The 27988-nt window shown below is 45.3% G+C and overlaps 1 protein-coding gene across 3 annotated transcripts in view; it reads right to left on the bottom strand.

Moving 5' to 3' along the window:
* The window catches only part of HIPK4 (homeodomain interacting protein kinase 4), a 42347-nt gene that overhangs the window by 14355 nt on the left and 4 nt on the right, over positions 1 to 27988 (bottom strand). The window contains exons 1-8 of one of the 3 annotated variants that reach the window (XM_085896786.1): positions 27843 to 27988; positions 25190 to 25289; positions 16235 to 16449; positions 13381 to 13578; positions 12977 to 13120; positions 12430 to 12597; positions 5091 to 5222; positions 4734 to 4847 (exon numbers count right to left, since the gene is read on the bottom strand). The exon at positions 27843 to 27988 is cut by the window's right edge and continues 4 nt beyond it. In XM_085896786.1, coding sequence (XP_085752912.1) covers positions 4734 to 4847; positions 5091 to 5222; positions 12430 to 12597; positions 12977 to 13120; positions 13381 to 13578; positions 16235 to 16449; positions 25190 to 25220 — 1002 coding nt within the window. In that variant the 5' untranslated portion in view covers positions 25221 to 25289; positions 27843 to 27988. Of the gene's footprint in view, positions 1 to 4733; positions 4848 to 5090; positions 5223 to 12429; positions 12598 to 12976; positions 13121 to 13380; positions 13579 to 16234; positions 16450 to 25189; positions 25290 to 27158; positions 27280 to 27842 lie in introns of those variants that run through there. The other 2 variants (XM_085896787.1, XM_085896788.1) reach the window with 2 other exon arrangements.

Here is a 27988-nt window from a genome sequence, read left to right as displayed (position 1 = left end):
ATCCCGTCGAATCGCCCCGGATCCCTCTTCTTGCCGAGTCTTGTTATTTCTGGTCAATCGTAAAAAGAATAAACATCATCAACTCAGTGAAAAGTGACTCGTGCCACCTTCCTCGTCCCGTTTGCGGTAGGGCGATTAAAACCGCCGTCTTTGGGTTATATAAAAATAAATCGCCTCCATCGTTTCGGCTCATTCCACGTTGGCGGGACTGTTCAAGTCCCGTGGACGTCACATTGGTGTCAGAAGTGGGATGTTTGAACCCCTCTAAATTATATACCAGGATTAAAATCTCGCCACGAATTGGAATATAAAATTATTACAGAAAAGTGCGCGAGCGCGGGAAAATTTTGGCGGGATTTTTCAAATTTAAATTAATTAGCGGCAAACGGGACTTCTGCACCATGGCGGATGTGCAGATGTTTGAGGAGGAAGGCCACGTGTCTGGCAGCGAGTCGGGGGAAGAAGGGAGAGACGGGGGTAGGGTTGGAACCTCCCCCATTCCGAGCGTGGACCGTGCTTCACCGCCCGTAACGGAGCCGGCAGCGCCGGAAACCGGCACGATGACGATCTGGACAATGTTGGAACGTTTAATGAGTGCAAATACAGCACAGGGGGCAAAAATGACGGCACAGGGGGCACAAATGGAAAATCAATTCGTGACACAGAGGGCAGAAATGACAGATCAATTGAGGGTAATGGGGGTACAGTTGGGTGCACGGATTGATTTAATGAGGGATGAATTGGGGGAAAAGATTGAGAAAATGAAAACTGAGATGCAGGAGTGTGTGGATGTTAAATTGGGAGAAATACAAAGTAAATTCGAGGATAGATTGGAGGAAACAAAGGTAGAAATTACATTGGAGGGGGAAAATATACGGAAAAAATTGGTAGATAAAATTGATGCAACGAACATTCGGGTTGATAAAGTGGATGAAAGCCTGGAACGTCATCGTGCCTGTGTGGATGCTCGTATGCAGCTGCAAGTTGAAGAGTGGGGAGAGCTGAGGAAGCAAGGGATGAATTTGGCGGAGGAGGTAAAAGGATTGGAGGCTCGTTTGGACGAACAAGATAAAATTATGAGCCAAGATGAAGTCTTGGATAAAGGCCCGGTAGAGCCGTCTTTTGTAAGTAGAGTGTCCGGGTTGGTTGAGGAGCAGCTGCAAACTCGCGACGGAGCCTTGGAGGAGGTTGTGCGGGCCCAGAAGATCCTGCGGGAAGAGGTGAATCGGTCCATTCAACGTTTGGAACAGGAGGCAAAATTGACGCATGAGACCCTCACCACAAAACATCTTTGGCCACAGGGGGCTCCGAAATTGGATACGCAGCCACAAGGGTGGTTGATCCCTGGGCTGGATTCGGACAAGGGAGAAACTGAGAAGCGGGCCACCGTAAAAGTGATCCCCCTGGTAAATTTCGACGGGTCAGGGAGCGTTGAAGCTTTTCTGATGCAATTTGAGTGCATTTCCCGACTAAACGGGTGGAACGAGCGGAAACGTACAGGGAATTTGGTGGCAACGTTGCGGGGACCAGCCGCAGATGTGTTAAACGTGATCGCGGAGGGGATGTTGACCAGCTCCCACATTTGCGAGGCGTTGAGCCGTCGGTTTGGGTTCGCGGCAAACTGTGATCTGGTGCGGGCCCAGCTCCAGCACCGCAGATTAAAGCCGGGTGAGACAGTGCAGGAGCTGGCACAGGACATTTACCAATCAGTCAGGATCACGTATCGCGACCTTACAGTGGAGGCATGGGACAGACTGGCACTCGAGAAATTTTTAGCTGCTCTTCCTGACCCTGAGGTCCGAGCGCTAGTGGAGTTACAGGATCCACCCACCGTTCACCGAGCGGCCGAGTGCGCGGCCAGGCTGGCCTCGTGGAGTCGGCCGGGTCGGGTTCCAGAGAGGCCATCGGTGACGATCCGACAGGCGGAGATCCAGGATCAGGGAGGGGGGCTGGGAGAAATTGGCATTACCCAAATATTACAGAGGATGAATCCTCCTGCTGAACCGCCAGGTCTATCCGAGATGCCCTTTCATAGGTCGGGTCCGGAGATCACTGTCGGGGGTCCGGGAGACTAGATCGGGCTGAGCATATAGGGCCATGCACGGCTGGTGAGATTGTGGCGAAGTGCCTCCTTTAGTGGAAAAAAAAATGAATTGTGGGAAAATTGGCATGGGTTTGTAAGTTCTGCTGGGTTTTAGAGTGACAATAGGGACAATGGGTAATTGGAAACAAAGCGGGCACGAGTGGCTGTCCAATGGCTGGTGCGTGGATCGGGTGAGAAGTGCTGTGTGACTTGTTTTAAGTGAAGAAGTGAAATGTATGGTGCACACATTGTTTTTTTTGTTGGGCATGGTGTGGTAACAGGGAAGGTCATGGTCGGTGAAGTGTTAGAAATGCAGGTGTCACATGTAAGGCCGATGGGGTGGGGGAGTCATGTGGGTTTTGTGGGTGGGGATGATGTGCTTGTCCACAGGGATTGCTGAAGCTCACGGTGAGCGTGAATTGCGACCCCCTTCAAGGAGATTCACCACCTGGTGGCTAATGGTGACAGTGTCTGGAGGCAACTGGGAGAGGGTCTGGTTGGGCGACCAAGGCGGGTAGGACCTTGGCGACCCAGGAAGGCCAGAGGAGCCAGTGAGACCCCTTCCAGAGTGTTGTACGGGATTAGAGCTGATGACTACCAGGGGGGAGGGAATCAAAGGGAGCAGGGCGGAGAAACGTCCGGGTTGGATTAAAGCTTACCTGTGGGCATGGTTGCACCTGAGATGCCCCCATCATCTTGTGGTAACCCACCCCACGGCCATGACGGGATTCAGCCTGCATGATTAAAATGAGGACCATGACCTAGAAATGTGATGATGACCATGGTGTGAGTGTTGTGAAGATGTGTGAGTCCCACCCGATCCCGCACAACTTGACATGTGCAGCAAGGGCATGATGTTCGCATAATTTTGGGGCAAGCAAATTTGAAAATTGGCTCCCCAGGTAACGCTGGGTCTATTAGCATCCACTGGGGGAGGCGGTCAAGTGTAAATATCCTGTGAATAGTGTCATTAAGGCTTAGAGTAGGAATATAAAGTATAAGTGTTGTGTTTTTGTGGAACCTTTTGTTTCCCCCTCCCCAGATCACTGGAAGAGTGCTGGGCAAGAGCGACGATCCGGAGGATGGAGTGCAACTTCGCTCAGTGCTCTCATGTGATAAAAAAAAACAAAAACGAATGATTGTTTAGGCGAGGATAAGGCCATAAGGGGGTAGTACATTAAGCAGGATAGGTAAGTTAGCTGCGACTCGCTGCCCATTGCCCCTCCTACTTTATTTCGTTAGGTTAATTAGGTGTGAGTCAGTAAGTGTTAAGGCTGGTACGGTTGCACCTGTGATATACCTTGCAGGAGCTGCGGTACCAGAGGAGGGGGCAGTGTTACGTTTGAGGGGGGGGGTATGCATTCAAAGGGCAATTAGGATGTTTAATTAGGTATGCCATGCTGTTCGAGTTTACCAGGATCTCGATGTAATAAGTAGTAATTCAGTGGTGATAAGTTGTCTAGTAAATGTTCATTTCTTCAAGGGGGAAATGATAAATGTCACGTAATTAGATAGGGACACGGGATAGGGTAAGTGTGTCTGCATAAACCCCTTTTGGTATTCTCTGAAGACTGGCCGTGATGTCACAGGACAGTACAGCGGATGGCTCCGCCCCGTGATCACGATTGGCAGAAGGCGACAGCAGTGGGCCAATAAACGGCTCGATTGGAGGTGACGAGGCAGAAGGATAAAAAGGTTCTGTTCGGGGTCGAAAAGGAAGAAGAAGAAGATTGCAACCAGAACGCTCGTGTTTTTTTTTGGTGTGGAACCTGTGGCGGCAGAGAGCGTCCTGGTTGCTTTGCTGAGTCGACGGTGCTCTTGATCGTGCCTAGGAGCCTTTCCGAGCCTCGTGCCTTGCTTTGGTTGGCTCTAGGGTTCTGCTCACTCGGAATACGGGGTCGGGCGGCGGGTGGACCTGCCTCCCTCTCCTGCTCGCGGCTTGGCGCGGGAGCTGGTTCCCTGGCGGCTGTGGGCGAACTTGGGCCAGGACCAGGAGGTCGACAGCACTGCGGTTTCTCCTGCCCCCCCCCTGACGAGAGCAAGGCCGGCTCGTCTGGCGCCCATCCAGGGACAGTTGCGTCCACACCACGGTCCAGCCTGACCACCAGAGATAGCTACGTTTTGTGTGTGTGTGTGTGTGTGTGTGTGTGTGTGTGTGTGTGTGTGTGTGTGTGTCTGCTTGGCGCCTTAGAGGGATTGAGAACTGTATATTCATTGGAATTGTCTGTGTTTTTCCCCACGCCCGATCCCACACCATCCCGTCAAATCGCCCCGGATCCCTCTTCTTGCCGAGTCTTGTTATTTCTGATAATAATAAAAACAAATAAACATCATCAACTCAGTGAAAAGTGACTCGTGCCACCTTCCTCGTCCCGTTTGCGGTAGGGCGATTAAAAGCGCCGTCTTTGGGTTATAGAAAAATAAATCGCCTCCATCGTTTCGGCTCATTCCACGTTGGCGGGACTGTTCAAGTCCCGTGGACGTCACAATATGTTTGAGAGAATTTGGGTCATGGCATTCCCTTAATGGGGTATGGAGCTTCACGTATTTGCAGTGTGTACAATTACTGCTGGGCACAATGATTGTTGAAAGCCTTACAGCGATTTTAGCATCACCGATGGGGATATGAAGAACGATCATGAATTAGCACCTTTTTCAGAGACTTCAGTGACTTCAACACCCGCCGACGTCTCTCCTGTGGCCTGATTCCGGTTTCAGCCTGGTAATCAGCACAGGACTTCAATCTCCACCCTTGGATTGGAACCTGCATAAGCCAGGATGAAGGCTTTAATTCAATTCATTTGAAAGTCAATTTCTATTCCAAAATAATTGTCAATGCAGAGCCCTGGTCCAGCTTGGAGAGGAACCCTTACACCTGATGTGTGGGAGATTTTTAAACACCTGCAGGGGTATTACAGTTTACGTGATATTCTTTGGGCATGATCAACTTTCTACTTTATTCATTCATTGCACAAAATTTCGAAAACAAACTATGTTACTATTTCACCTGTTTCCAAGAAGCAAATCGACTATTATCTGGATTGCAGCTTGATTGTAGGCAGAAGAAACGGGGTACTTTGGTGCCCAGACTCAGAAGCCGGGGTCCTGGCAGGCCCTGAGTTTCACAGATATATCGGATCTATGGCGAGAAGATTTCAGTCTTATGTAAAGTAATTTTAGTGGCCAGGTGGAGAAAGAAAGTCAGGTGGAGAAAATAATTTTGGTGGTCAGGTGGAGAAAGAAAGTCAGAAAGAAAGTCAGGTGGAGAAAGTAATTTTGAGTTAAAATGTTCGTGAATGGGATTATTATCCCTCGCCATAAGAGAGAATATTGCATTTGGGCCCGTTTGTTGATTTGTTTGTTTGTCCGCACAATGTGCTCAAGTAGGCCACAATCGCCACCTGGTGGTAGCCAGTATTACACGTTGGCTGTTTTCAACCAAGTCCATCGATCTTTAAATTTCGTACAATTAGAATGTGAGTACGTCCATTAAGTATGTTCAATTAGAATGCGAGCATGTCTATAAAATACGTACTATTAAAAGTATGAGTGCATTTATTAAGTACATGTTGTTGTGATTTATAAACCGTATGCCAAAATTGAAACGCGCAAAGCGTTTTCTTTAGAGTAGTTATTTCCGTAATGTACGTTAAGAATAGCACCTTCTCTATTGGGGTTATTATGTAAATACGTTGGATTGGGGAGCTCGCACCCCCTCTCATCCCATTGGGATAATAACGACATCAACACGTGATGACTTGTGTCGTGACTGCAGTCATCACGTTGGGTGTGTGTGTTTTACTGCCATGGCTGTTCAACGTGTGTGAACAACACCAGCGTTCTGGATCCGTTGGCTGTTTTCAAAGCCATGGCTTTGGAAGTGCACGCCGAATTCCCCTTTATTGTTTAAAGGACCCACAAAGTCCTTGCTTGCCTGTTCGTCTGTGTGGGCGTCTACCCTGTACTGTAATTTATTGCCGTCTACTCCTGCACTATATTTCGTTTCGCTAATCCCCGTTCATTCCACTCCACTGGAATACGACCGGTATATGGACCAGGACACAACACAGCCCCCCCCCCCATGCAATAATTACCCCATTCCCTGGCTTTGTGCCATGGACATTTTTGAACATGTGGGGTTCGTAATGGGTGTATGGGAGTAAAAGTGATTTCCCATGTTCCGCTCCTGGCGACAGCCAGCCGGAAGAGCCAACTGAGTGCATATCCGGGCAGGCAGCAGAATAGGCGGGGCTTTGGGTGGCACCCCTCAATGGGGATGGGGCCAGCTCGCTAGATCTGACATGCCCAATATCTGGCCCCCAGGCCACCTCGGAAGATCTGACGTGCGGTCCTCGGCCCCGCCTGCCCCAGGGACTATAAAGCTGTGCCCAACGTTCTGGTTCTCTCTTTTTCTGCCCTGGTCATCACTCTCACACACTCTCTGCCTTAGTCGTCGCTCTCACTTTCTGCCCTGGTCCCGACACTTTGGTTCACGATTCTGACAGAGCTCATGGACCTTCGGTTGTGGAGTGCAGTGTCAGGGCCGTTCCAGGGAGCGGCAGGGAGAGCAGTATCAAGCTCGGGAGGGTGACGGTTCAAACGTACCAGGAGGCTGAGGCCACCCTGCTCCTCCCAATTGTCCACCAAGTGTGAGTGCCCAGTGGGTACCCTTGTCATGTTCTCTGGAAGGTCAATAGGTTAGGTTAACTCTGCGACTTGTGCATTTTCTTTTCTTTTTGTAAACACACACCTCGATTGCTTTTTATTGCATTTCCCTTTTTTCTGCCTCGGTTTCCCTTTGACTCCATTAAAGCCCTCGAGTTCCTTTCCCTCCTTCTCATACCCCACATCGCTTATTACAAATAAATGATTCTTGTTGCATTGTATTTCCAATCTGCCCATGTTTGGCCTTTCTTCCATTGGTCCAGCAATGTCTGAACATAGATTAGCCGGGAGATTATAATTCTCCAACAGATTGCCCCTCACATCAGTCTGGCGTTGTGCTCGCTTAAAGCTCGGCCACCTTAATCAAGATCCAATAAAGATAAAAGTAGCACAACCACTGAGGGTGCAATTTCCCGATAAGGAGACTGCATGTACCCCAGTTAAGCGGGAGTCAGATGGAGGACACTGGGTCACTTGATTAAATTGTTAGCATTCACAGTCGATTAGCGACTCGCCGTGACACAGACTTGTTTGTGTGCGATGGATGGTCTCGATTCCCGGTGAGACCGGGGAGACCTGGGATACCATGGGCATAGATTGCTTTTGAAAATTTGGGGGGGGGTGGGGGGGACATTGCATGTCCAGACCACGAAGTCCACTTCGTGCCAGCGTGGACACAACAAGTCTACCCGGTTGCAAATTCTTGATTTTCCACGCTCGTTGACATGATGCCTTCTGATCACACAAATCCCTTAAATTAATCTGACCATCTATCGACCATCTTTTTTTATCAAATGTAAGCAGACGGAGCGAAATTAATTAAACATTAATCATGCACATTTCAAAGTTTCAAGTGTCATCAAAGAAATACATATATACTTATATATCTAAAGAATTGTTTATCAAGCCTCCTTCTCACGACCCTTGATCTGGTTCACTAAACATAAACTGAAAACTAGACTGACATACAAATTGATATTACACAAGTACGGTCAACTTACCTTAAAACTTGCCAAAAATTTGAACCCTCTTGTCTGCTGATCCAGTTAAAAACTTTGTAGCAATGTCTTGGGGATCAAGTGCAGTCAGATGATCTCGGTGAACATGACAGGTCATGAGATGGTTGAGGCGTTGTTGGGTCATTGTGGAACGTAACCAAGTCTTCATACGTCTGAGTGCGCTGAATGACCGTTCTGCTTCGCATGAACTTGTTGGGGAAACCAATAGAAGCCTAAGTAAATGTTCTACCTGTGGGAACATTCGACGGACTTCCGGCACCATGTCCACAAATATCTTACGGTAATCCTCAAAAGATGAACCACTGAACTGGTTACGAAAGAAGCCAAGTTCTTGCTCCGATATCTGACAGGGAATCTGACAGTTCGGGATATTTGCGGACTATTTATGGTTTGAATGACCCAGACAGGAGCATTCCACCCAAGTCCCAATACACCATGAGGTTGGTTGATGTGAAGTACTCGTTCAAGTTCTCGGATGCGCTGTCGATGACTTTGAAAAATTCAACTCTGTATACCTCCTCTGCAGAATTGCCAGAGTATTCCTGCGTGCCTCCATCAAGTCTCTTTGGAAGCTTGCGCTTACGAGGGAGGGTCACTGGATCTAGTTGGCACTGCTGGAGCTTCTGTTGTGCTGCTTCGAAAACCTCCTTAAACGTCTGGTCGGTACGGAGAGATTGGAGATTCTGTGCAGTTACCTTTGCAGCAGTAAGCATACCAGAGACGGTAACTTGTGAACCCTGAAGTGCCTTATTGAGGTATTCAAGGGATTGGAGAACAGGCAATGATGCAAACAGACCGAGAACACACTTTCCTGATGAAAGACAGCTTCGAATACCGTTGGCTCGCGATGCTGTGTTCGTACCAAAGTCATCACTTGCTTGTTGAAGGGCATCCAGTACCGCTTCATAGTTATCCAATATCGATTTCACGGCAGGAGAACGAGTTAACCAACGCGTCGGGCAAATTGGCCTCAGGCGTGGAGGGCAAGGAGTGTCAGCATAGTCAGCGTGGATATTCAAGTACAGATGCTTGAATTTTCCAGAGTTGTAGATGTTGCTGAGTACCTGGACATAATCAAGGGCGTCTCTTATGAACGGTGCAGTTTGTAGGGCTTTGGATGTAATGAGTTGGGTGACATGAGCTCCACAGTGAACATAATTGGGCAGCGGTTGGAGTTTTTTTAGCTGTGCTTGACAGCCCTTGTACTTTCCGGACATGTTGCTTGCCCCATCGTAAGTCTGCGCTCTAAGGTGTTCAATAGGGAGTTAACACCGAATTAGGACATCCTGAAACATCTTACAAAGTGATACTCCTGTTGTTGACGATACTTGGTAGAGGCCGATGAGATCTTCTTGAACGTCAAAGGAATCCGTCACATAGCGCACACACACCGACTCCTGCTGATTACCCTGAATATCTTGCGTTCCATCAGTTACGACTCCGAACTGAGTGGACATTTCATTCATGTTACTGCAAATATTTCTGAGGATGGCATGACTCATCAACTGTAGAATTTCGTTCTGAATTTCTCCACTTGTGAACATCGTCTTCCTTGACAGCCACGTCTTGAGGTTTACATCATCCTCGGCCCGCAACTGTAAGAGCATTTTGAAATTCCCTTCAGAGGCATCCTTCCCACCAATTGCAAAACCTTGTCGGGCTAAATATTGCAGTGAGGTGATAATCTTCAGAAGTGGTGACTGTGCAGATCTTTGCTCTTCTAGCAGTTTGCTGCTCAGCTGCACATCGACACCAGGTTGACTTCCGCGACATTTCAGATTTTCAGAGGCAAGCCAATGTGTGTTTGATCGTTCGTGTTGTCTGAATTTTTCGGTAGCCTTTTTCCAGTTCCGAAAGCCCTTTGAGACAAATGCATCTTCTGCACAGCGGGCAAGTTCGGTAAGTTTTTCACGAGAAGCGTCCGTACAGGTGTGACAGAGTACACCGCCGATACTCTGTTCAAAATGAAGCCACGGAAAATCTTTGAACCACTTTGAACCACAATCTTTGTAGATTGTGTTCTTGATTTGCATGCCATAAAAAGGGTTCACCAAAGGAATGAGCTAAAATCAGTTGTAATGTGAACATTTATGCAATTCTTTACCTCTCACAAACCACGAGACCAGGAGACGAGGGATTAAGATCTGTTGCCGTCCGGACGTGCACTCTCTTCTTTCCAATTATTGTACATAGTTTGTTGATTTGTAAATACGTTCATCATTTCCACTCGTGCGTGCCCATACGTGCAAAAAAAAAAATAAAAAATAAAAAAAAACGCAACAACTTTGAAACTGCGTGCCTTTGTTTAAGTATAGTGCGTGTCCGTACGTTTTGTTTAAGTAGAGTGCGATATAAGTTAGAAAGGTGAAATAAACCATTTTGGTCGCTAAAGGGGTCCAGAACCGTTGCAGGGTCGACATGGTGAAGAAGCTGACAATCCTCTATTTTATTTTCAACGCTGCATTTAAAATCTCTAATTTAATCATTCTAAATCACACAGTTTAATGAGACACCTTATCCCGTCGGTCTATCCTTCCTCTTCGTCCTCGTGTTAACGAAAAATTATTCGGATGATGGCGGAAGAGAAATTCCTTCCGGAACGTTATTTTTCCTAGTAAAAATTGCAAGCCGCGGCTGAGCTACGAAGCCTAAGCCTTTTTTAATCGGATTTTCAAGGTAATCTCATTACTACCTTGTAGATACTGTATAATCCGAGAACAGAATTCAAAAATAATTTTCCGTTCGTTTGTCCGAACCGCTTAGGTTAATTTTGCATATTTTTCAACAGCTACCTTTTAAAATCTACAATCTAATCCTCTTAAGTCCGACGACCGAATGATACCTCTCGTTCTGTAGGTCTATACCTCCCCTTAGTCCAAGTACCGATGAAAAAATTATTTACATGAACCGCCGCAAAAGCGAGTGAATCAGCCCATTTTATTTTATGTTTCCCAAGTATTCAAAGCTAATTTAATCGCCAAAATACCCACTTTCTTTCGATTTTCACCCCGTTTTCAACGTCGGGATTTAGGCCACTGTTATCGACTGCGAAATATGAAAACAGAATTACAAAATATCTTTCCGTTCGTTCGTGCGAGCAGGCAGAGTGAAACCGCGTCATCCTGTACAAGCTCCACCATCTCAATCAGCATACCAGGCCGCAAAATCTTTTATTGGCTTATAACTCGACAGTGCAAAGTCACAAAAATTAAACACACACACATCATCATGCAGGTAATAATATCAGGCATCCTGCGATATAAGTTAGAAAGGTGAAATAAACTATTTTGGTCGCTAAAGGGGCCCCGAGCCGTTGCGGCCTAACACTATCCGAGACGTGGCGCTCCAGGCCATGAAGCCGCGATTTCTTTAAACACTCATAAAATGACGATACAAAGTCCGAAAACGTCCCAACATACCTCAAAATGTCCAGGTCACGTTCCCTGTTAGTGGGTGAACAATCCAACGCTTGTCGAATTCTGCTTCGCAATGATAGGAAGAGCCGACATCGAAGTATCAAAAAGTGATGTCGCTATGGACGCTTGGCCAGTGGGAGACCATGGCTTGGGAAGCACAGATTCTCAATGTTGAATTGTTAACCTATCATCTTTAATAGAACTATAATAGACCAATAAAACTAACGGTTCTTTTTCTTTTGTTGTTTTTGGCAAAAGTAAAGATCCAGAGAGGCTCCAGCGTTACATTACTTACGTTCAATGAAAAAAGTGGGGGGGGGGGGGACAATCGATATGTTGTCCCCCCCCTTGATAAAAAGTGTCTCCCCCCCCCCGTCCTCCACCAATCGACGCCAATATGGGATACCCCCACCCTCCTACTCCCGTGACCCCTGGTCCGCAACAATACTGTAACAATACGTTTCCATCAGTAAAATCTGTGTACAGTATCTATAAAATACATACATATGTGTTACGAGGAATGTGTTTTTTATTCAAACTTCATTCAAATAGAACATGTCTAAGTCTATAAAGTACGTACTATTGAAACGTGAGTCCTTCAAAAGAGTACATACGGTTGATATGTGAGTATGTCTATAAAATACATACGAATGGAACTGAATCAATACAATAAAACCGAAAAGGTCTGTTTGTCCGCTCGATGAACATCAGCACAGGACTTCAAAATCAATGAATCATCTACACACCAGCACGAACACAAACACACGAGCACACAAAATGCACAACTCAAAAGTCTTGGTGAGGGTTTGCAATGTCTGATTGCTCTTTATAATTCGATTATGTTAAACTTGGCTTTCAAGATTCAGCCATTTGCTGATCATATAACGCTGTAAGAATGAGATGTATTTTTGATTGGAAGAATGAAAATGATTGAATACATCGATGGAGATTATTTATTGGATGACTGAATGTGATTGATGGTATGAATGGAGATTATTATTGATTGGAAGAATGAAGATGATTGAGCTGAATTTTTTGATTGGATGTATGGAGATTATTGATTTGATAAATGAACATGATTGCGCTGCATTTTAAAAAGTAAGTATTTATCTTGCCTTATAAGTGTGCTTTATGCTTTACTGGTTGAAAAAATAACAACTCATATTTGCTATAAAGAATGTCTGTATAAATAAAAGAAAAAATGTGTTTTATATCCCACAAACAGCATCATCGCTTTATTACCTACCTGGTCATACTCATTAGAGCCAGGGTAAAGAGGCCAACAAAGAAGTAGTTCAGCAAGAACACAGCCGAGGGACCACATGTCAACCTTTTCACTGAATGGAGCTCCAAGCAGTATCTCTGGTGCTCTATAATACCTGGACTGGATGTACGGATCCCGCACAAACTTCACCTGGAAACAAATTTCAATGTACTCAGAGTAACACTTCAATGGTACATTACAGTCGTTCCAACCTTGGTGCTCCAATGACTCCTGTTTTGAAAACTAAAGCTATTTGATTGGTTCACCTGTTTGTTATTCCTATCTGGGAAAATCCCACAAATTGCCATTTTGATTTATCCCTTGTCTCTTTATGTCTTTGTAATTTATATTAAAGTACCATGTCTCATAAAGTTCTTGTTACGTACGTGACAAACATGCATATTCAAGTTCCTCGTGTGCCTTAGATGAAGCATGAATATAAAGAAGTCTATCTTGTGCTTTCATTAACTTGCCCCAAGACATCATAATAAGTTGCTGCTCTCCTTTGGACTTTGACACCGAGACACACCTCTGCAGAGAACGATGAAGAGCCGAAGTCGATAAGTTGCACATGGAAGTTCTTCGTGGAATCATTTGCAAGCAAGATGTTCTCTGGCTTTAAATCTGCGTGGATGATGCCCCATTCTTTGAGCTGCGACAGAGCCAGCAGTAACTGGAAGAAAAAAAGAACAACCACAAAACTACAATTATCTGAGTTATTGAAATTAATATTTGATGAGAAATGTTACTCCACTAAAAACATGACTTTTTTACTTTTATTTTTACACAATGCTTGAAACATCCATCACTCATGAAAAAAAAAATGAGAAATGATGTGGAGTCGAGGGAGGTAGGGGAAGGAGAGTGGGAATGATATGGGGGGTATGGGGTAGCTCTGCAGGGATAAGAAGTGAGATGAAGAGACCGATTCACCTGCTGTGCGATGACACGTACGTGTCGGAGGGCAAATGGTCGGAAGTTGTTCTCACGGTGCACTTCGTGCAGGTTTTTGCCGAGAAGGTCGAATACGAAGCACGAATTGCACGGTGTACGAAACGCTTCGCGCAGACTTGGCAGGTGAGCCTTCGCTGCAAGCTCAACGTTCTTGGAGATGTGCGAGAGGATGCGAATCTGTACAGAACATGCAATCGGAATAAGACTTTCACAGCACTGACGATTTCAATTAGCAAGGAATAACACTCAGCATGAGACTCCCTCATGATGGCAATGCCACCAGCACAAAATATTTTCTATCCCCCACCTTGAGTGGTCTTTGGCCTTATGGTGGGCAAAATCTCATGACAAAAAAAAATGCAGTCAGTTGTACACAGCACGGGACATGTACTCAGTGTGAGACCAGCACAGGACTGGACTCACTCAACAGGAGTACTGGACAATGCAATAAGCACGTGACACACACTCAGTGTGAGACTTGTTGAACGTGTATTCAGCACGAGATACACTCAATATATGAGACTCCCAACAGGGACATTGTACTCGATCAACATGAAACTTGAACTTTGCATGAGACTCAAGTACTCAACATGACCCTAGGGACATATTTATGTGGAACATTAAAAATTTCCATGAACGACGTATACTCACAATAATCCAAGAAATGCGAAGGTTATCTTTACCTGCATCTCGCAGGTCTACGAGAGCTTAGAGCAACTGCTGCTGATGTTGATGTCGATGTCAGTGTTGGTGTTGGTCGATTTTTGAAAAATGTGCACCCATTGGTCAGACAGCTGTCGGGCCACACCCACATTGTTCGCTTGACTCCACCCACCATGGCGTACAGACAAATGATATGGCCGCCATATTGGTTTTCTGGTGGGCCGAACACATGAGGCCTGTCTGTGTTGGCCTCTGCTGATTATACATTGTCCTGGTTTGCTGCGTCAGATTTCCATTGTCTTTGTTTGGGTTGAGTGTTAATCACGATGAAGGAGTCCGAAACATCGAATCAATGTCAAATAATAGTAAGTTTAATCAAGCCCGTCAAAACACTTGGTATAATCAATCAAGCATTACACTTTACTTTACTTTATTTAATCAAGCGTTACGTATTACTTTATGTTACGTAATCAAGCATTATGCATTACTTTACGTTACGTAATGAAGCGTTACGCATTACTTTACGTTACGTAATGAAGCGTTACGCATTACTTTACGTTACGTAATGAAGCGTTACGCATTACTTTACGTTACGTAATGAAGCGTTACGCATTACTTTACGTTACGTAATCAAGCGTTACGCATTACTTTACGTTACGTAATCAAGCGTTACACATTACTTTATGTTACGTAATCAAGTGTTACACATTACTTTATGTTACGTAATCAAGCGTTACGCATTACTTTACGTTACGTAATCAAGTGTTACGCATTACTTTACGTTACGTAATCAAGCGTAACGCATTACTTTATGTTACGGAATCAAGCGTTACGCATTACTTTACGTTACGTAATCAAGCGTTACGCATTACTTTACGTTACGTAATGAAGCATTACGCATTACTTTACGTTACGTAATCAAGTGTTACGCATTACTTTACGTTACGTAATCAAGCGTTACGCATTACTTTACGTTACGTAATGAAGCGTTACGCATTACTTTACGTTACGTAATGAAGCGTTACGCATTACTTTACGTTACGTAATCAAGCGTTACGCATTACTTTACACTACGTAATCAAGCGTTACGCATCACTTTACGTTACGTAATCAAGCGTTACGCATTACTTTACGTTACGTAATCAAGCGTTACGCATTACATCACGTAACATAATCAAGCATTACGCATTATATCACGTTATGTAATCAAGCATTACACATTACATCACGTTATGTAATCAAGCATTACACATTATATCACGTTACGTTGTCAAGCATTATTTTACGTTACATAATCAAGCGTTACACATTACTTTTGTTACGTAACCAAGCGTTACGTTGCATAAATTACTCAAAAAATAGCATGACGTAGTTTTTGAACAGCTCAATATTGGGGTTAATAATCCGTGACCGTGTGACAAATCAGCTCATTCTGATATAACCGTGCTGGAGGCTTACATGGATGAGAGGGGTTGAGTTATGAATCAAATGATATGTTGAATGTATGTTTCCCAATCACGCTGTTCATCGTTTTAAGGGTGCTTTAAATGCAAGTTTCTTTCCCAATCAGCCTGTGACGTTACCGGATTTTGTCGCAGATTGTGACCACAGTGTGTTCATCCTTATTATTACCGGACGTGCCTTCCGTTGCTTTGCTGTTCGGGTTTAATCAAGAGACAGCATGTTGTACTTCACAAACATATTGCACGTCTGTCTGTGTGTGTCAATGAAGGTGTAAATAAGTAAAACACACGAAAAGGACATTTTATAACATGGACTTCTTCTGGGCGTGGCTGTTGTTGTTGCTGTTGTTGTTTGTTGTGTTTCTGTTGTTTGTGTGTTCTTTTTTTAATATTTATTTATTAGAAAATGAAAAAAAATTTTCTCTCTCGCTTCGGGAAGTATCGTGAAATTTTATTTGGTGTGCTTCTTCCGTGTCCTTGAAAGTTGTAAAGGATTCCTGCTTGGTGAACAAATGAACGTCACTGCTCTACATGAGTGCCTCTTTTTCTAATGCCAGTAACACTGGCTTTTAAAACAGGAAGGTTTGTGATTAAAAACGAACAAACATTTGGGGGGAAATTGATGTGCTCTGCTCCCATCGTACAAAAGGTGTTGATTGGTTGATAAATCACCACGTCACATAAGTTTTAGTGCGGGCACAGCAGACCTCGTTCGAGGCGATCCGGTTGTACTGCGAGTGTCCAGGGATCATTTTGATGGCAACTTGGCAGCGGGCAGTCTCTGCCCAGCACATGAACACGCGTCCGAATGATCCCGCACCCAGACAACACTGCAGCGTGTACGTCTCGTGCGCACCGCACACCTTCAACTCTGGAGCCTCGCCAAAGGGGGGCTCCACCCTCGGGTCTACGTCCTCCACTCCTGGAACACATTGATCTGTACTTAGTATGTGCATGTAATACATGAGACGCGCGCACGCACGCACGCACACGCGCACGCGCACGCGCACGCACACGCACACGCACACGCACACGCACACGCACGCACACGCACACGCACACACGCACACACACACACGCACACGCACGCACGCACACGCACACGCACACGCACACACGCACACACACACACACACACACACGCACACACACACACACACACCTATCAATTAGCTTGAAAGGATTCCACGTAAAGTAATAGGAAGAATCAGAGAGGTGGGCGGGACTACGACTGTCAATCAGCCTGATGGGGGCGGGGCCGCCAGACATTTTCCCAAGGGCCAATCAGAGCGACGTGGCTGTGGTGAACGGTGAAATATTATCAGTGCTGTCCATGCAGGACAGTCACGGGGCCAATCAACAGCAACAACACACATATATTTCTATAAAGTACGTACTCTTTAGAATGTTAGATCATCTATAAAGTATGTACAGTACCAATACAATGTGAGCACGTCGATAAAATTGGTGCATTTGTAAATCAGTGGGAGAACATCTTTGCAGTCATATATAAATAAACCTCAGTTCACGTCTGCGTTCACAAGCTGTCTATTAATTACGTACTATTTGAGCATTGATTGCACGCTGACTGCATGTACGTCTATTAATTACATACTATTGGAATGTACCTTTGAAACCTATCGACCCTTTCGACTGCTGCAACCCTTTAAGACCCCAAAAGACCCTTTGGACTCTTTAAAACCCCAAATACCCCGAAGACCACCAATACCTTTAAGACCTCAAAGACCGTTAAGACCCCGAAGACCATTTAGACTTAAGACCCAATTAAGACCCTTCAGACCTCTAAGACACTTAAGACTGCTAAGACCCTTTAAGACCCCTAAGTCCCTTTAGAACCCAAAGACCCTTAATACCCATAAGACCATTAAGACCCAGAAGACCCTTTAAGACCCTTAATACCCCGAAGACCATTGACGACCTGGAACACCCTTTAAGACCCTTAAGACCGTTAATACCCTCAAGAGCCCTAAGACCTGCACGAACATTGAAGACCCCTAAGACCCTTAATAACCCTAAGAGCCTTAAGACCCTTTTGATCCAAAAGACCTGCAAGACCCTTTATACCCAAAGATCCATAAGACGCTTAATACAACTAAGACCATTGAAGACCCGGCAGACCCTTTAAGACCATTAATATCCCAAATACCCTTAATGCCCCTCAGACCCTTGAAGACACCTAAGATCCCTTCGACCCTGAAGACCAAAAAGACCCTTAATACCCCAACAACCTTTAAGACCCCTCATGCCCCTAAAAACCCCTAAGCCCCTTAATACCCCAAGACACACACAACCCTTTAAGACCCCTATGACCCTGAAGACCCCTTTTACCTTTAATAGTTTTTGACACTTTAGACACCTTTAGATCCCTTCAGTTTTCGACCTTTTATATACCATTTAGACTCATAGAACCTTTAGACCTTTACACCCATTAAGTCCCTTTAGACTCCATAGAGCTGAACACCATTTTGACCTTTACATGCTTCGGACAAATTTTAGACAGCTTGGACCTTTGACAATTTAGAGGTTGAGACCACTTGACCTTTTCAGACCCTTTTTATACTGCAACATTTGTAAATCAGTGTGAGGTTATATTGAACAAACACACACACACACACACACACACACACACACACACACACACACACACACACACACACACACACACACACACACACACACACACACCGTTAGTGGCTCATGTAGGGACAACCAGTATTCAAAGAAAGATGGGATGGCTCCACATGATCATTTCTCGTGACCATCCCTACCTTGTTTACATACTTTAGGAACATCCCGACATGCTTTTAAATTAAAAAAAACTTTTTATTTCTTGTTTACATAAATAACTCATTCATGTAGCTTCTGTATGATCTTTCTGGTGATGAGCTTTTATCCAAAAAAGTCTTCCTGGTCTTCCTCAACAAGAACGAAGAGACGAAAGCGGAGATGTCGATCTAGATGCCATCCTCGTTGTGGGCTCATCAGGAGAACATACTGCTGATCGTTTATTCCTGATCATATTAGGCTCATTAATAAACCAAATCAAACCCCTTAACTTGATGAGGCAGCAGGACACAGGTCGAGTCCCATCACAGTGCTTGATGCACGACCTGACAGCAACAATGGGGCTCGATCTGTTATCTGTGTCCTCCTGCCTCATCAAGTTAGGGGGTAAGATTTGGTATATACATATACATAAACATAAACATAAACATAAACATAAACATAAACATAAACATAAACAGAAACATATACAGAAACATATACAGAAACATATACAGAAACATATACAGAAACATATACAGAAACATATACAGAAACATATACAGAAACATATACAGAAACATATACAGAAGCATATACATATTGTTACGGCTACGGATACCGAGACACCAGCTTGTCACTCAGGGGGATTAATCCCCGGTTGTTCTCGGTAGAGCTGGAACTGGGGCCACCGCTCACAGTTAACGTTGTGGTACGGTGGGTTGTTTTAGAACCACGAAAGCCACCCAGTCAACCACGAGTTCCAGTGTCTGCCATCTAATTATTCTGTTTAACTGGAGGTCACGTGGTTACCAGAGCGGGGAGCGTGCCCTCGGCAAAGCACCAATATTATCTGATTAGATTTTAATTAGGGCGGCCGAGCATTTCAACCGCTGGTTCGTGCCGACTATTTTTGGTCAAATCTGTGGTAATTACCTCCCAGTCTATCTCGGTTCGAACAATGCTAGACCAATGGAAGGAAAGGACAAACATGGACAGGTTGGAAATCGACAAATAATTTATTAATAATAATATAAATAAATAAAAAGAACTTTTATTCACTGAGGGAAATAAAGAATGAATTTCAAAGCAAAATCAATCAAAATGCCAGGAAAGAGACAAAGAGCAGATGCTTTTCGGGGGTTGATTTACTTACAGCTAAAACACAGACAAGGGTATCCAACAGATCATTCAGGGGGAGGGGAGGGGGAGAATCGTCTCGCTCACCAGAAAGTCGTCCGTGAAGTGAAAACGTCCTGAAATGCGTGTGTGCGTGTCACGTCCGTCGCCAGCACCCAGCCCCACCGTGCACCCTCTCGCTGGGCAGCCTTGAACGCCAGTCGAAGTCTGCAGGGCACCGAGATCGTCCGTCGCGGGTTTAGACCCTGGTGTTGTTGGTGATCGACCCGTGCCTCACTTGTTGGCGGCGCTGCTCACACCCACACGCGCACCACACGCTCACTTGTCGAAGCACTGGGAAGGACGAATTGTCTCGTTGTTGGCGCTGGTCAGACACCCGCTTCTTGCTCGCTTCTCAAGCTTACTTATTGTTCTCTTCTCCCTTCCTGGCTTTCTTTTGCTTTCCTCTCTCCCGATTTTTTTCTGTCCCACTTTTTCTCCTCAGAACGTACCTCTCGCTCGTTTTTATATCTCCGGGCCGTCTCCGTGGGTGCAGTCCGCCCGAAGCTCACCCCGCCCCACTGGCGCACGGTTACCATGACGACCGTGCTCTGTCAGAAAAGGCGGGCATCGGAGCTCACGAAAGATTGTTGCTGAGGAAAAATGAGGGTGGGCTTCAGAGCTTGTGAAAGAAATGTGTGTAAACGTGTCTGTCGTAAAGAAAAAAACTTCCCATAAGAGAGGGGATCTATCATTTACCCTTCTCAACGCATCACACTTAAGATCCGATGAGACATGGGGATGGGGCGAATCTGAACATGCATTGAAGGAAATAACTGTCTGAGGACCTGGATGTGTGGATGCATTCATCAGACCGGATTCTGTAATCCGTAACAATATATATATATATATATATATATATATATATATATATATATATATATATATATATATATATATATATATATATATAATATATTGTTGCGGATTCGCGCCCGCCGGCGTGCTGGCGGCCACGTAACTCGAATTGCGGCACGTCGCCCACCGGACGGACAATCCAGTCGTGACCCTCTCGGACTAACGCCGGGAACCAGTCACGGGTGGACCTTTCGGTCTCACCGCGATCGAGCCAATCAGCCCCCGCGTGGGATAGCGTTGCTCGCCGACCCGACCTACCTAAGTACCCACGCGGAGGGTAGACCGGGCGATCGCACCTCGCCGCAGGTCGACTTCGGACACGGGCCACTTAAGCGACCCGTTCCGTACTATCAGAATAACCGAGCGGTGTTATTGTCGACCTCGACGGTTCGATTAATTATCGGGCGTATTCAGCCCACTACCAACCCTTTACGTGAAGCAAGATGGGGATTCAATAGAGGAAAAGACGAAGCGAAGCGGGAAACAGTTCAACACAAAGCACATTTATTCGCGGCACACGGGAGCACACATATACAATTCCACCAAATGCACACAGAAAAGACACAATGTAATTTACACAAAAAGCAAATGTAAAAGCGAAAACACAATGCAGAGCTAATACCGACTACCGAGCACACGGCAACACTTATACAATTCTACTTCACAGACGGCGCCGACAACACATACCCAAAACCAAGTAAAAGAAATACCCTCAAGGATGAGGCGGGCCTGAGGCCGAGACCGGGTTGCGCCTACCCGTCTGGTGATGAGACGCGGAGCGGCGATGGCGCCTCAACTCCGCGGGCCTCGCGGACAGTGTCTGGTAGGGGGTGGGAAAGGGGCCCCCTTGGTCGCACTATCTCAGCGCGGGGGGAAACAGGAGGGGGTTGCTGATGCTCGGGGTATAGAGGATTCTTATTGTCCCGCGACGAGCGTCTCCACCTCGGCCAGGTCGCGCTGTCGGCCTTCCTCGGGTGCAGCTCCCTGCACGACGCGAGCACCCCCTCGTCTGCCCTCGCCGCCTCTCCACAGCTCCGTCCCCTTTTTGCTCCGACTCCAACGCACACGACGCCCAGCTCCTTCTTGCCAACTCCACCGCCCGCGAAGTCTTAACTCTCTGATCTCGACTCTCCTACTCTCTTACTCTCCGCCTCTGGACTCTCCTACTCACTTTTTCTTTGGACTCTCCTGGACTGACGAACACGGTCCTTTTATCAGCCCCGTAGCTTCGCCCTCTCATCTTTGACCCCCTCCCTTCGACCTTTCACCTCGCTCCCCATTGGCCCGAGAAAAAGTGGGCGTGAAGGCTTTTTGATCCATAAATTTGCATATATCGATCGCCCTGGGGGCGGGGCCAATTCGCCCCTCGCTCACCGATTGGACGGCAAAAAGTGGGCGTGTGTCGTTTTTGATCCGTTTTTGAAGCACAAAATCCATGATTTTGTACACGCTGTTCGGCGCGCGCCCTGCACGAGTCCAACACCGGTACCCACAGCGGGGCAAGAACGGTGGCGATGCGACGGTTGCGAGGTGTGACGGGAAGGTCGTGGCGGTTGTGGTGAAGCGGCGTTGTGGTTGGTGGTTGATGTTGTGATTGTGGTGGTAACAATGGCGGTTGGTCCAAAATAAAGATAGCAAAAGAAAAACGGCTATCCTGAAGAGTCGCAGCACGCATAAATGACATGTATTCCCACTAGACAACGGGTTTGGGCCTAACTACACATGTACTTACCGAGATACCTCACCTAAGGGACCTGAATGGTGGTTTGCGAATTTGGTAACCACAACAATATATATATATATATATATATATATATATATATATATATATATATATATATATATATATATATATATATATATATATATATATATATGTATATATACTTGCTTGGTGTTTCTGAGAAGTACTTTTACAGTTTATGATGCAAGGCCTCGATGTTCGAATTCCAAATACTACGGTACTTTGCTCACTGTCTGCTATTGTCTTTGTATTTAATGTCAAAGTGCACTGATATCTCTTCATGTCCTTCTTATGGAGCACGCGATACATGTACGAACTCCTCCATGAGCCTAAATATCCATTTTGAAAAAAAGGGGAGAAAAAAAAAAGTGCGAGGTGATCATTTTCAAAAGTTTATTTCCAGCTGAAAAGTTAACCTTGAGAATGTATATTAGAAAAGGAGCTGTGTCTGTCTGTCTGTCTGTCTGTCTGTCTGTTGTGTTATAACTTGAAAACGGATTCAGGGATTTCAATGAAACCAATGATGGTGTATTCAGGGAACTCCCAGGAAGGTTTGTTTGTGTGTGGGTACATCCCCAGCACATGTGGCGAAATTGCAAAATGGAAACTTGCGACGCTGGTTATTTATCCCCGCACAGAAGGCACGATCTCGCAGGAATCCTTTTTTGTTCTTGGCTCAGCCCCATAGATGAGCCATCGCAGCAAAGATTGGTATTCCTATCAGCGAAGCGACGTCTCTTACATGCTAGTCATAATGAAGTGTTTAACCCATTTCAAAGTTTCTATTGTGAAGAGCAGCAGGTTTTCAGGTACAGTGAAGGTTTACAGGTTTTCAGGTGTACTGCAGGTTTTCAGGTTCTCAGGTACATTGCAGGTTCTAGGTATACCACAGGTTTTTCGGTATACTGCAGGTTTTCAAGTTCTCAGGTTTTCAGGTATACAACGGGTTCTCTGGTTTTCAGGTATACTGTAGGTTTTCAGGTATCATGCAGGTTTTCAGATTTTCAGATATACTTCAGGTTTTCAGGTTTTCAGATATACTTCAGGTTCTCAGGTTTTTAGGTAGATGACAGGTTCTCTGGTACACTGCAGGTTTTCAGGTTCTCAGGTATATTGCAAGTTTTCAGGTTCTCAAGTATACTGCCGGTTCTTAGGTATACTACAGGTGTTCAGGTATGCTGCAGGTTCTCAGGTTTTAAGGTATACTGCATGTTTTCAGGTTTTCAAGTGTCCTCCAGGTTCTCAGCTTTTCAGATATACTGCAGGTTTTCAGGTATACTACAGGTTTCCAGGTTTTCAGGTATACAACATGTTTTCAGGTTTTCAGGTATACTGGATGGTTTCACATATCATGCTGCTTTTCAGGAACACAACATGTTTTCAGGTTTTCAGGTATACTACAGGTTTCCAGCTTTTCAGGAACACAACATGTTTTCTGGTTTTCAGGTATACTACAGGTGTTCAGGTATGCTGCAGGTTCTCAGGTTTTAAGGTATACTGCATGTTTTCAGGTTTTCAAGTGTCCTCCAGGTTCTCAGCTTTTCAGATATACTGCAGGTTTTCAGGTATACTACAGGTTTCCAGGTTTTCAGGTATACAACATGTTTTCAGGTTTTCAGGTATACTGGATGGTTTCACATATCATGCTGCTTTTCAGGAACACAACATGTTTTCAGGTTTTCAGGTATACTACAGGTTTCCAGCTTTTCAGGAACACAACATGTTTTCTGGTTTTCAGGTATACTACAGGTTTCCAGGTTTTCAGGAACACAACATGTTTTCAGGTTTTCAGGTATACTACAGGTTTCCAGGTTTTCAGGAACACAACATGTTTTCAGGTTTTCAGGTATACTACAGGTTTCCAGCTTTTCAGGAACACAACATGTTTTCAGGTTTTCAGGTATACTACAGGTTTCCAGGTTTTCAGGAACACAACATGATTTCAGGTTTTCAGGTATACTACAGGTTTCCAGCTTTTCAGGAACACAACATGTTTTCAGGTTTTCAGTTATACTACAGGTTTCCAGGTTTTCAGGAACACAACATGTTTTCAGGTTTTCAGGTATACTACAGGTTTCCAGGTTTTCAGGAACACAACATGTTTTCAGGTTTTCAGGTATACTACAGGTTTCCAGGTTTTCAGGAACACAACATGTTTTCAGGTTTTCAGGTATACTACAGGTTTCCAGGTTTTCAGGAACACAACATGTTTTCAGGTTTTCAGTTATACTACAGGTTTCCAGGTTTTCAGGAACACAACATGTTTTCAGGTTTTCAGGTATACTACAGGTTTCCAGCTTTTCAGGAACACAACATGTTTTCAGGTTTTCAGTTATACTACAGGTTTCCAGGTTTTCAGGAACACAACATGTTTTCAGGTTTTCAGGTATACTACAGGTTTCCAGGTTTTCAGGAACACAACATGTTTTCAGGTTTTCAGGTATACTACAGGTTTCCAGCTTTTCAGGAACACAACATGTTTTCAGGTTTTCAGATATACTGGATGTTTTGACATATCATGCAGGTTTTCAGGTTTTCAGATATACTGCAGGTTCTCAGGTATACTGCAGGTTTTCAAAGTTAAATTCAAAGTGAAAATGTCATGGTTTGATTCACTTTCCTCAAAGTTATAATGGAGGTTTTGTCAATGGCTTTGCAGTTTCCATTTGATCATGAGGCAGCTCAATTGTAATGGCAAAAAGATGTATCAAGAGTATTCTCAGAATGGACTTGAAGTGCCTGCCTCTTATTTCATCCTTATGGGAAGATTCTGGAGATGTGATGTCATCTTGTGGGCTAGCATGCCCCAAAGGTATATCTGTTTCGCAATTTAATACTATTGGAGCAGTATTGGGACAGTTCTTAATGAGGTCAAACCAACAGATATGGTGGGAAGTATCGACCATGGAAAACAAGCAAATAAACAAAGCAACCATCAGGGCCATCAATATCCACGATGGAAACAATGGTGGTTCATGGCTTTTACAGCAACTAAATACAATTTGCATTTGCAGTTTCCAGTTCCCGCGACCAATACACCTGTTCTTTAGCAAGTAGTCACTTCCGAGGATCTGTTATGATGCCTGTTAAGAGTTACCTGGTTGAACAATGGGGACAGCTGGCATCATGGTCACCTTGAACTTGGACAACAAACTCTGCCGTCCTTTATGACGAGTAAACCATGTACCTAACTCCACCTTGAAAACAACGAAACAGGATAATATCAACAACGAAGGGACTTGTGCAATATTGCTCAACAAATACATTTTGCAATCAATATTAAATTTAGAGAGTCACACGTTTCTGCATCAAAATAAATAAATTTAATTCAACAATAATTAATCTTTATAACCACGATGGGAATAACAACAAATATATGGGAATGATAGGTTTGATAATTAATTATAATTAATCACTATTTGAGCATTTCTTCTTTCGTATGCACTACATGGCTGCAGGGAGCATAATTTGCTTGGATGGCATTGGGGGGGGGGGGGAGGGAGGGGAAGGGAGTGTGGCCATCCCGCTGCCCTTTCAGGTCAGGAATGGGAGCATACACTGGAGCAGCGCGTCGCTGCGTCACTCCAGGAGCCTCTGTCTGGCCATCCCCAGGGCAGATGCCTGGCCATTCCACAACTCCTTGAGATGATGATCAACCTGCTGAAACCATGAGGCATGTGGTCAGCCCACTGGCCTCCTCCACTCATGAGACTCCTTCGCTGAGAGAATCTGGTGAGCAGGATCAGCGTCAGGAAAATGAGCCACATGTCCATACAGCCGCAACTGATGCTCACTGACTATACAGGTAACAAATCTCATTTGAGTCTCTCTCAGTGACCGATGGTTGGACACAAAGTCCGACCAACGATAGCCAAGGATTCTTGGAAGAGACCTGGTACCAAAGGAATTAAGTCTCCGTCTCAGATCCTTGGTCAGAGTCCAAGTCTCACATCCATAGAGCAAGACTGGAAGCACCAAGGACCTGAAGGCTCAGACTTTCGTCCTCCCGCACAGGTACCGGCAGCACCACACCCCATGATCCAGTGAATCCATGACTCCCCAGGCCCGACCCAGACATCTACTGACCTCTGACTCACAGCAAGCAGAGAAATAAATATCACTGCCAAGGTAAGTAAATCTCTCCGTGACCTCAACATCATCATCACAAAGTGGTACAGACAAGATTGCAGCATCCAAGATGTCATTGAAAGCCTGGATCTTGGTTTTGACCCAGGAAACCCATTATCTCAGCAGCTCCGACTCCTCTTTCAGCACCTCGAGGGCCTCCACAAGGATATCCAGAGTCTCCGCAAAGATGACCGCATTATCTGCGAAATCAAGGTCAGAGATCTTGACATTCCCAAATGATGCACCGCAACTTGATCTTTCCGACATCCTCCCTAAAATCCAGTCCATACAAGTGTTGAAAAGTGTGGGGACCAGTCCACACCCCTGACGAACTCCAGTAACAACTGGAAATAAGTCAGAGATGGTACCACCACATCTCACATCACTCTCAGTAAGACCCAGACCAAGACGGAGTGGGTTTTCAGATTTGTTTGCGTTTTTGTGTTTCGCGGAGTGAAGAGTTTTCCGGTGGCCGGAATGCAAATCCTGCCACCAACCTCCGAATAAAAAACATTAATGCTCTGCCCCTTGTCGGTAATTAATGTTGGAATTTTGTTCAGGGTGCCGGAGACAGCTCGCCTTCTCTTCACAAAGGACTCCCTAGGATGTTTAAACGTCCACCAACGAATACCTGCAGGTCCGGGTCTCCCACCCGTTGAACGTCCATCCGAGGGACGGTTCACACGAACACCATGAATCACCCGACACGTGAAACACCGTTTATAGCTGCGTCGGGATTCGAACCCAGGCTTGATAGCTTAGTGGCGAGTACGCAAACTCCTGCCAGGAATCTCGTCATTGATCACGATCGAGGAAGAAATTCCGTTATTTGGTGCTTTGTTATCAATTATCACACAAACTTGTGCAAGGAGCAGGGACAGTAAGACAAGATGAAAGTGAAATTCGCCTTGTGATGTAAAACCAGTAACGGTACTTACTGAGTTTGTCTTGTTTCCTTCATCACACTCTTAACATGCTCAAGTCAATTTGAGGACTACGTCATAATGCCCTCTATGACGTCATATTGCTTCATTAGCCCTAGCAACAGCAAACACTGACAACACATGCGTTGCTATAGAAAACTTGGAATCCTTGGAGGAGTTGGAGGCTGTTCGTGTGCCATTCATGTAGTTTGTTTAATACAGTAGCGGATACTACTACCACTGTCCTCACTTCTTTAACGCCCGATCATTGCAACATTCTTGTGGGCATCGGGAGAAGTTTGGTCCAAGCCTTTCACGAACCGGCTGGCCAGGGCTGACGTATTGACTGAATGTGGCAGGAATTTGGAATTCGTTCAATGTCGCAGCGATAACTACAATAATCGATCTCCTCTTCGCGAAGGACACCGTGGTGATCTTTAACGTCCACCAACTACTTTAGTCTGTAGTGCGAATGCGGATGGGACCCCTGGTGCACACAGGAAAGTCCATCCGAGGGGTTTCGTGATGCAATGCCCTGCCTGCCATGCGCTGATCCCCCAGTTTATGTGTCTCGTCGAGTCGGGAATCGCACCCAGAATGGGCAGCTCGAGGGGAAGTGCGCGACCTGTGCACCCACCACCCGCCACTGGACTGCTAGTTTGTTCATAATAACACCGACTGGGAGTACATAAAGTTTACCTGGTAACGTGTAGTAAGTAACAACACGGTGTCATGTTTATTTCTCTCTTTGAGGAACTAAATTTTGATACTTTCACACGAAAGCTCCACGTGCACCACGTTCAAGTTCGTTAACTGACTGTTACACGTGGGGAGCTGCGGCTGGT

This window comes from Eptatretus burgeri, chromosome 10 (assembly GCF_056783735.1).
Source record: "Eptatretus burgeri isolate ZD-2024b chromosome 10, Ebu_testis_v1, whole genome shotgun sequence".
Taxonomy (NCBI): domain Eukaryota; kingdom Metazoa; phylum Chordata; class Myxini; order Myxiniformes; family Myxinidae; genus Eptatretus; species Eptatretus burgeri.
The sequence above is the reverse complement of the archived record's forward strand: the minus strand, read 5'-3'. Positions and strand labels throughout refer to the sequence as shown.